Source organism: Chrysochloris asiatica, unplaced genomic scaffold (genome assembly GCF_000296735.1).
Source record: "Chrysochloris asiatica unplaced genomic scaffold, ChrAsi1.0 scaffold00184, whole genome shotgun sequence".
NCBI lineage: Eukaryota > Metazoa > Chordata > Mammalia > Afrosoricida > Chrysochloridae > Chrysochloris > Chrysochloris asiatica.
In genome coordinates, this window is record NW_006408702.1 from 308,095 (window position 1) to 318,852 (window position 10,758).

The following is a 10,758-nucleotide window of genomic DNA, read 5'->3' on the forward strand; positions in this document are numbered from 1 at the left end:
GAAAATTTTTCATGGGTTAAAGGGTGGGCACATGTTAATGTGGGTAACAAAGCAGGCAATATACAACAAGAGGGAGGTTAGCAAAGGTTCAGATGAAGGTAGCAGGAGACATAGGAATGTAAGAGTTAAAGTGAACTGATGGTACATGAGGGGATTGCAATCATTGTAATGCAGTGAAGTATATGATTTGATGAATGTAAAACTGAAGATCTGCGCTGTAAACCTTCACTCAATTCAGCATAAAAAGTAATATATATATATATTAAAAAACAAACAAAAAAAAGCTAGCCAGCATCTGAGAACTTCACTTTAATATTTTTCAAGTACTTCAGAATAGGTTTGTCATGCCGTGAACCATATCACTGAGCAAGTCAACATTCTTAAAGACACTCAGTCAAAATTCAGGAATTCCTTTGAGATCTTCTTTTTCTTCATCCTTCTTCTCATCTTTAGCCTTGGCCTTTTCTTTCAACTCCTCCGAAATTTCATCCTGCTTATCTGATTTCCACTCACATTCTTCTTCTGTGGTCTCATAAATTGCAGTGATGATCTCAAATTGCTTGCCAAATAGAGGCTGATACAGAACAGCATATTTTCTTTTCAGATCATGAACTTCCTCATAGAATTTGGGTTCTGTCTGTACACATTTAACTTGAAGATTTTTAAGAGCATTCACTCGTCTTTAAACTACTCTAGGCATGTTTTCAATGTATCCTGTTGGTGTTTCTACCAGACCATCAAGATTTTCTTGAAGGGATGCAAGAATCTGAGGATTTTGCATCATCTGAACAGTCAACTGACACACTTTGATTTTTGTTTCTTCACTAGTTTCTTCTTCTATTTCTTCAACTTCATCCAAATCTTGATCAAGTTCAGACTGTTCTTTGTTGTCGATGTCTGCCATATTGTTTAGTAAGAACTCCAAATATCATTGGCTAGAGCATGGAGCAAGGCAGCAGAGCTGTGTAGACAGTGACTCAGGGTGGTAGCCAGTCCATGGTACTTTTAATATTCTCCTCCAACACCAAAACACAAATTCATCAATTCTTCTGAAGTCTTCCTTTTCATTATCCAATTTTCATATGCATATGAGGTTACTGAAAATATTGTGTCTTGGATGGGCACATCTCAATCTTCAAACTGACATCTTTGAACATGTCAAAGAGGTTTTATGCAGCAGATTTGCTTAATGCAATATACCATTTCATTTCTTGACTGCTGTTTCTGAGTGTTGATAGTGGATCCAAGTAGAATGAAGTCTTTGACAACTTAAATCTTCCCTATTGGTTATCTAACTCCAGTCTTTGCACATTTCATTATAATACTTGACTTTGTCTTCTTGAGCTACTCTTTGAAATTTTCTGTTTCACCATTTTACTTCCTCATGTCTTCCATTTGCTATAGCATCTCTACACTGGAGAGAAAATTTCAGAGACCCTTTTAACATCCATTTTGGTCTTTTTCTTCTTTCTTGTCCTCTTAAAAGACATTTTGCTCTCTTTCTTTGTGATGTTCTTGATGTCATCCTACAACTCTTCTGGCTTTTAGTCATTAGTGTCCAATGCATCAAATCTGTTATTAAGATGTTCTCTAAACTTAGGTGAGACATGCTCAAGGACATATTTTGGCTCTGATGGACCTGTTTTAATTTGCATATTCAGTATGAACTTGCATCTGAGCAATTGATGGTCTATTTCACAGTCTGTTCTTGGCCTTGTCTGACTGCTGATCTACAGGTTTTTCACCATCTCTTCCCACAGATGTAGTCAATTTAATTTCTGTCTATTCCATCCATCTGGTAAGGTCCGTGTATATAGTTGTCTATTATGTTGTTTAAAAAAGATATTTTCAATGAATAAGTCATTGATCTTGCAAAATGCTATCATGTGTTTTCCAGCATCATTTCTATCACTATACCTTATTTTTGAACCACTGATTTTCCTTCTTTGTTTCCATCCTTTTTCATTCTAATCACCAGTAATTAATTATCAGTACATCTTGATTGCATGTTTGATCAATTTCAGAGTAAGTAAGTTGGTAAAATTCCTAAATTTCATCATCCCTGGCTTTAGTTATTGGTGCATAATTTTGAACAAGAGTGGTATTACCTGGTCTTCCTTGTCGACGTTTGGATATTATCCTATCACAGACAGCGTTATACTTCAAAATAGATGGTGAAATATTCTTTTTGATGATGCATGCAAAGCCATTCCTCTTCAATTTTTCATTCCCAGCATAATAAACCATATGATAGTCATATTCACAATGGCCAATACCAGTCCGTTTCAACTCACTGATGGCTAGGATATTGATCTTTATGTGTTCCATTTAATTTTTGACAGGTTCCAATTTTCCTAGACTCATACATTGTACATCCCATGTACAATTATGTACATATTTGTACATGTTATTATTATTAATGGATCATTTTAGCTATTTCTCTCATTTTGAGTTGTGCCCCATCAGCTAACGAAGTCCCAAAAGGTTTGCTCCATTTGCTTCATCACAGTCAACTCTACTTTGAGGAGATGACTCTTCCCCAGTCATATTTTGAGTGCCTTCTGGCATTGTATTTTACTGTATTCTGGTGCTATGTATAATGTTCCAGTGTTCCAGTGCTATCAGACAGCATTCCATTTCTATTCATAAGTTGTTAAAAAGTCAGAAGTAATCCAACTGTCTTTATTCCTAGTCTTTCTTATTCTGGAAGTTCAACTAAACCTATCCACTGTGAGGGACCCTGCCGGTATTTAAAATACCTGTGGTATGGTTTCCAACATCACAGTAACACATAAGCCACCACAGTACAACAAACTGACAGACAAGTGATGGTGTAAACACTATATAATGTTGTTATTAGTCAGAACAACCTGATGGCACTTAACAACCACAACAGACATCTATTGAAGGAGCCCTGGTGGCTCTGTAAATAAGCACTGTATTGCTACCCATGTCAACATTAAACCTATTAGTGATCTCTGGAAGAGAAATAAGACTCTGCTCCTGTAAAGGTTTATAGACTAGAAAATCTAATTTAGGGTAACTATGAATCAGAACCAACTCAATGGCAGTGGTGTTTATTGCTTTTTTTGTTTTGGAAACACATATTAATGACATGGCATCCTGGTGTGGCACTGAGAGTTTAATGCACTGGACTGCAAGGTCAGTTTGACTGCAAGGTTGGCAGTTCAAGCTCACCAGTCACTCCCCAGAAACCCTATACATGGTCACTATGAATCTGAACTTACTCGATGGCACTTAATAACAACATTAATGATATAGTCATTCATATGTATAGCTTCAAGGACTAGCACATTGCCTAAAAGCTTTATAGTGGGTATATGGCTTTTTGTTGTTGTTGTTGTTAATGTTAAATACATCTAACACCCTCCTAATTTTCCCTATTTGGGCCTTTGTTTTTCTTCAATTGTAGAAAGAAAAAAATGGGAGAGGTATTCTTTAAGCTGTTTCCTCTTTTCACAAGCAGAACCTTAGAAAACCTTTCAGAGATTGTGTTCTTGCTTTCACAAGGTTGCTGAAGACTCTATAGCATGGTGCTGTGGGATTGAACAGAAACAACCCTACTCAGTGAGCTCTAGGAGTCAGATGGACAGCTGGCCCAAGCCTGCTTGGGCACTCTAGGTGAGAGACAGGAAAAGATGGCCTGGAGACTTAGCATTGTCCTGTTGCCTGTATGTCAGGACATTTCTCTCAGCTCTTTGCACCTTCCCTCCTCGCTGAATTTGTCTCCACTTCTTGTCTCCCCCACTGTCCTGCTACGTCTGGGAAACTTTCTGAATTCTTCTTCTTTCTGACATACCTGTTCTTGTAAACCCTTTTCAAGGTCTTCGTTCTCCTTCTTCACATTCCTGGTACATATGCAATCCAGGCCCTACTCGCTGATCGAGAGGTCTAGTCTAGTCCCCAGCTCCACACTTCACTGACTCATTCTGGATGTTTTACCCATTGCCATAGCCACCTGGGCTCTAAAGACCATAACACATCCAGTCCCAGATTCCTTGCCATCTCTCACCACACCATTCCTTTCTGCCCAGGAGTTGAGACATGATCCATCTTGATAATGATGCAGAGCTAGGTTTATTTAGGCTGACCTGAGAATATAATCACTTTGTATAGCAGATTTTTTTTTCCCCTATGGAAAAAAATGAAGCAACTAAATAAATAACCAAAAATAACCTTTACTCTTAAATTGAAATTTAATAATATTCTAATCTCACTGATCACATTTTACAGTTTAAGAAATCAAAATCCAGGTGGATTATGTAGTTTTTCTAAAGTCATAGTTCCTGATTCAGAATCTAATGATGCGATGACATAATTATACACCAGAGTTAAATCTGGAACATTTTTGTCTTTCAGAATGGGAATTTCAAATATTTCTAGTATTGTTTACTAGATTTTACATTTAACATTATGTTGGTACATATTTATAGGAATTATAACCCTACTCTTTCTCATGCAGATTTAGGTCGGTCTCGAGAACTACAATACGTGTACGTGGATAACAACATTCACCTGAAAGGTTTGCCATCCTATCTGTACAATAAAGTCATCGGGTGCAGTGGGTAAGGCTGACTTCATATTTTATACTGTAGCTCAACTCTTTTGCTAATTTGGAATCTGCTTCATTTGGGGGGGCTGTTATAACTCATATGGATGAACTACCTTTGATAATTCTGTTCAATTTTTATCTTTAGCCTTAATATGTTAAATCATTTGATTTCATATGAACTAAAATATTAGATAAGCAATTTAACTGTCCTTCGGGTACAGTTAGTAAGCTCTGGGTTCAGCTATTAGATATATTTATTTTTCAGTCAAAAGAAACCTGAGTCCATGTACACCAATAAACTTGGTGGTATCAACACAGAAATCAAAGCAATCAGCATTAATTTAAAAGTTTCTCTACCTTTGTACTCCATTGCAATGACAATTTTATTATACTGTCATCTCTGGTATCTAGGATTTTACCCATTGGAAATATTTAGAAACCAACGTTTGAAATAGTCCCACAATACAAATCACTAATTTAGCAACCAAAACAGATGCTTTAGTTAATATGAAATGATAGGCTTTTATTTTCAGAATAGCAGTAATCTTTCACTCTCAGTCAGGATTTTACAAAGCTGGCTTCAGCTTCTGTTTCTATAACAATGGGGTTATGTTTCGATAACAGTGGGAACCTTGAAGGAGTTCCCAGAGTGGTCTGACATAAAGATAGGCTCACTCATCTACCAGAACCCCTTTTTAACTGGTCTTATTTTCCCCAATTAAGCAGCTCAGGGGTATTTGGAATCCTTGATGGTCTGGCTCCCAGAGATGAGTAGCCTTCAGTGATTCCTCCAGAGAGTAGAGGCCTTCCCCAAGAAAAATTACACAATTGTTATCTCAGAAGAGCTCTAGATGTGTTCAATGCCTGTTTCAGAAATAAGCTGATGAAATCCAAGCCCAGAGATGTAATCCAGAACCTGTGTGAATGGGAGATAATAGAATCTGTGGACTTTTTAGATGTGATTTTTCTCCAGTTGATTCTGTCACAGCTGTGATAGTATAGTCATTAATCCTAATGAGTTCTAAATGTATATAACCTAAAATTTCCAGGTGGTTAATAAAATGCCCTCAATCACCATGATACATTTAATGATGCAAGCAAGCTCCAAAGCTTCTAGGCAAAACCCTTAGCATCTCACTGAAATGTGATTTAAGTCTCCATCATAATTAAGAATAGCTTTTACTAAAGATAAAGAGCTTCTACTTTGATGTTTAGACACAGCTGGCTGCCAGAGAATTCTGTTTCTGTTGAGTGAAGAGATATTTTTTAATAATTGACTTCATACAACAGTGGAAGTGAATTTTATGAGAACTCTAAATCTTTGAGAGGAATCCTGGTGTGGTACTGTAGGATAGTTATTGGACTGCTAATTGCAAAGTTGGTGGTTCAAACCCGCCAGTCGCTATTTGACACTATACAGTGTCACTGTGAATTGGAACCAATTCAATGACACTTAACAACAACAACACATTTAAGATGTGTTAGGGAAAACCATAAAAATTATTATATAATAGTCTATATTCTTTATTATTTTTTTCAGTATTAAAAAGAAAATAAATTATTCATAAAAGAGAAGCAGCAAGATAAGCTAGGCAGAAAGGCTATATGAGCCCTGTATGACAAAGATACAGAAACCATATGAAGCAGATGCAGATGATAGTTCTGGAACCTCTGAGCTTCAGATGGAGGGATAGAGAAGTAGATAGAATGCTTATTATGAAAGAGAGCTGAGCACATGTGGCAAAAAGATGAGAGATGGAAGACCTGTGCATGCCGACAAGATGGACACAGCTATCTTGAGCAGTCTTGGTGGCTTCAGAGACAAGAAAACATATTGCAGTTGCAGAAATGTGCCTGGGGCTCACAGAGATAAAGTAGTCGGCTACTGCGTACAATACGGCTTTAGCCATACCCTCTACAACCCCACCCACTGGCAAGAACAAATGCCAGTTGCTATATACATCAGATCAACAACTGCAACAAACATAAGCTAAATCTACCCTGAACTAAACTGCATGAACAGCTAACAGAGAAGGGTTCACAAGCTCATCTCCTGTTCACACCCACCAACAGGCAGTTGATGAGTGCCTATGAATACACAAGCATACAGTCATCAGCTTAATACAATTACAACAACACCGTAATGTTTTGAAAGTAGCAGACAATTTCTGTTCACACAAAGAAATAAGATAGAGTGGCTCAGACAAGTGATCAAAAGGCAGAGATAGAAAATGTTTTTGAGGGAAAAAGGCATTGGAACTACCTGAAAAATAATTTAAGAGAATGATATGAAACCTTCAAATGATTAACAGAAATGTTGAAGAAAACAAGGAATAATTCAGGAAAGCACTACAAGAACAATCAAACAAAACAGATAAAGTATTGGAGACAATACAAAACCTGCAATGGACAATACATCAAAAGGGCAAAGGAGTACATTTGAATCAATGGAAGCCAGAATTATTGATATTGAAGATAAATCTCTCAATGCTAGTAAGCTAGAAGAACAGTCAGAAAAAAAGAATGAAAAATCTGAAGATGTCTGTGGAACAACATGAATTACTTTTAAGTGATCAGAATTCCAGAACAGGAAGAGCAAAGAAAAACTCAAAAAAGGTAGTCAAAGAGCTGTTGAAAGGAAATTTCTGTAACATCATGAAGGTTGAGAAGATAAGAATTCGATAAATTGAACAAACCCCAAACAGGATAGATCCCCAAAGAAAATTACCAAGAAATACCATAATAAGATTCCAAAATCAAACACAACCTAAGAATCCTGAAAGCAGCTTAGGAAAAATGCAAAGTTACAGACAAAGGGTAACAAGAAAGAAAATGCTCTGATTTCTAAGCAGAAAGCATGCAGACAAGAAGGAAATGGGGAGACATATACAAAAATCTGAAAGAAAAAAATTACCATCCAAAAACATAGCCATCAAAACTATCCCTCAACCATAATGGTGAAATCAGAACATTTCCAATTAAGCAGAAATTGAAGGAACTTGTAAAGAGCAGGCCAACTTTACAAAAAAAACACTGAAGAGAGTCCTTTAGACTGAGAATCAACAACAGCAGACATCCAATGGAGACTGACATAAATGGCAACACCACGCAGAATTCAATACAGATAGAGAAGTATCCAAAGTAAAACAAACATGCAAGACTAAAAATAGGGACTCAGAGATACCAATTTATAATCAAGACAACTACAAAGCAAAAGGAGAGAAAAGTATAGTTACAGAATTACAAATAGCAAGGAAGTCAAGTACATTTCAAGATAAAATAGACTGTATTAAATTTGGGAAGAAATTAATAAATTACAGAAAACTTCAAAAAAAATAGTACAACTTTGCATGAAATCAGGAAAAGGGAAAAACCCTGAAGATTTTCTAAACATTAAAACAGCAGCATCAAAAAAATAAAAAACACACAAACAAAATGAACTCAACAGAAAACTATGTAGAACAAAAAAATAGAGCATCACCACAAAAAAATACCGCAAAAACACAGCAAAATGACTGCAATCAATTTATACCTATCAATAATTACACTAAATATCATTGGATTGAATGCACCAGTCAAGAGACAGAGAGAAAGAAAACAGGATCCTTCAATATGCTGTCTACAAGAGACACATCTTATACACAAAGACACAAAAAAATAGATTAAAAATCAAAGGATGGAAAATATTTATCAAGCTAGTGGCAATCAAAATGAGCAGACATGGCAATATTAAAATAAATTTTAAGGCAAAAACCAGCTAAGAGGCAAAGAAGGGCTTTATCTCATGATTAAAGAGTCAGTTGAACAAGAGAACGAGGATGTCACCATAATAAATAACTATGCTCCCAATGGAAGAGCCTCAAATACATAAATTAAACCCTAATTGAAAAGAGAAATAAACAATACTACAGTAATAGTAGGAGATTTTAACACACCACTTTCCATAAAGGAAGGACAGAACAACTAGAAAAATTCAGCAAAGATAAAGAACTAAACAACACAATCAGCACTCAACCCAACAACAGCACAATTCACAGTGTTTGCCATTGTACATGAAACATTCACCAGAGTAGACCATATGTTAGTCCACAAAACAAGTCTCAGTATGTTTTGGTTTTTTGTTTGTTTGTTTGTTTTGTTTTTCTCTGTCTCTCTTTTATTACCTGTGAATTGGGTGAAGGTTTACAGACAACACCATCTGCTTTACATTCAACAAATTATTCACTTAGCCCTATCCCTATGACTAAAATTCCCTCCATGCGAAATCTTCTTCCCTGTGACTCCCCATTTACAGCTTATATTTCACAAATGAGCAAAGCAAAAATATTTTATGCACACTTACAAAATAAAATATATATATTTAAATTTCCAAAGGGCAAATTCTGCCTGCCAGCCTCCTGCCTGCAGGCACACAGTCTTTCTTAGTCCATGGGTCTAGAGCCCCCAACTGCTCTGTCTCTCCATGGCATGGCCTCTGCCACTGTCACTGCTTTTCTAAGTAGGGATTTTACACTCCACACATGCTCTTCCTTCTTGATGGTCCTAGGGTCATCTGTTCCTGAAATGAAAGAGAAATTACTCCCCTCTTTTAGTTACACATCTTATGATTACAGTTGTAACAATCACAATTAATCTTTTTAACAATTCCTCACAATTGTTGTAAATTCCTATCACTGGCATCCCCCATCCTCTTTCATTAGATCCATCTGGAAAAGAGGGAAATTATTCAGTGGTGATTCTACCTTACCCACCTCATTCTGAAACTAAGCACACTCATGAAAGCTTGTAAGCCAGCCACTTCATGCCTTTATGTACCCCCATTTTTGATAGCCAATGTCTAAATTTAATGTCCATATCAACCCAGTACAGGAGCTCTGGTAGCGTAGTGGTTACGAATCGGACTGCGAACCGCAAGGTCAGCAGTTCAAAACTACTAGCTGTTCCGCGGGAGAAAGATGAGGCTTTCTGCTCCCGTAAAGATTTACAACCTCAGAAACCCTGTACAGGGTCGCTATGAGTCGGAACCGACTCCACGGCACATAACAACAGCAATCAACCCAGTACACTGAGGAAATAAGCTAGTTCCTTGATATGAAGAATCTTTCCATTTTGGTTGGAATTTTGAGACTACATTCATAAACAAAACTGAGGTTTGTCAAATTGTAGCAATTTACATGTATTCACATTATGAAACATATTTATCTTCCTCGGGTTGAGTTCTGGTTAACTAGCCATCCAAATATGGTCAAAGGGGTACTAGGTACAAGTCTGGGAGTACACACATACCTCTCTGTACTTTAAACCAGCTGGCCACTTCACTCTTAGCCCTAGCTCCCAGGCGCTATGTCAGTGCTCATGGGCTCAGGAGTTTACACATCTTCCTAAACTTTAGACCAGCCAGCCTTCCCTCTGTTCAACGGTGCCAGTGAAACATGGTCAAACTCAGCCCATGTCTTCACTGCTGTATTTCACTCACTTCTACTCACAAATAGACCCAGGCAGTCACCACTAGCAAGCATATTATTCTTCTTGTGGGTTCCCTTTTTAAGTTTCAGTCCTAGAAGGGGTTTTCCCCAGATGGGCTGACTTTTCTTGCCTTGATGCCTCCAAAGCAAACAGCTTGCTTGAAATTGAAACAGCCTAACAAGTCTGATTTTTTTTTCTGTAGGTCTTTCTTTCAATAAGAATCTTCTGTTTTGGCAGTGGTTCTGGGTGTGCATATATCTAGTTGGTGTCCTATTATTGATTTCTAATTTTGTAGCATTGTGATGTAAGAATATGTTTTGTAATATTCAAAATTTTTTTAATATATTGAGACTTGCTTTGTAGCCTAATATGTGGTCTGTTCTGGAGAATGTGCTATGTGCACTAGAAAAGAATTGGTATTGTGTTGGATTGAATGTTCTGTACAAATCTATGACTTCAAGTTGATTGATTGTGTTGTTTAATTCCTCTGTGTTTTTGTTGAGTTTCTTTCTGGTTATTCTGTCCTTTTTCAAAAACTGTGTATTAAAATCTTCCACTATTATTATAGTGTTGTTATTTCTTTCTTCAATTCTATTACAGTTTTATTTATGTATTTTGAGGCTTTCTCATTAAGAACATAGATATTTATTATGGTTAGGTCTTCTTGTTCAATTAACCTTTTAATCATGAGATAATATCCTTCTTTGTCTCTTATGCTG

General features: G+C 36.7%; 1 protein-coding gene and 1 pseudogene across 1 annotated transcript in view; one reads left to right on the forward strand and one right to left on the reverse strand.

Moving 5' to 3' along the window:
- The window catches only part of LOC102826681, a 10,714-nt pseudogene extending 9,790 nt beyond the window's left edge, over nt 1-924 (reverse strand).
- Nucleotides 1-10,758, forward strand: part of LOC102828212 (leucine-rich repeat-containing protein 28-like) — a 296,790-nt gene that overhangs the window by 250,568 nt on the left and 35,464 nt on the right. The window contains exon 6 of the mRNA XM_006872150.1: nt 4,484-4,586. Within this exon, the coding sequence (XP_006872212.1) occupies nt 4,484-4,586 (103 nt within the window). The remainder of the gene's footprint in view (nt 1-4,483; nt 4,587-10,758) is intronic.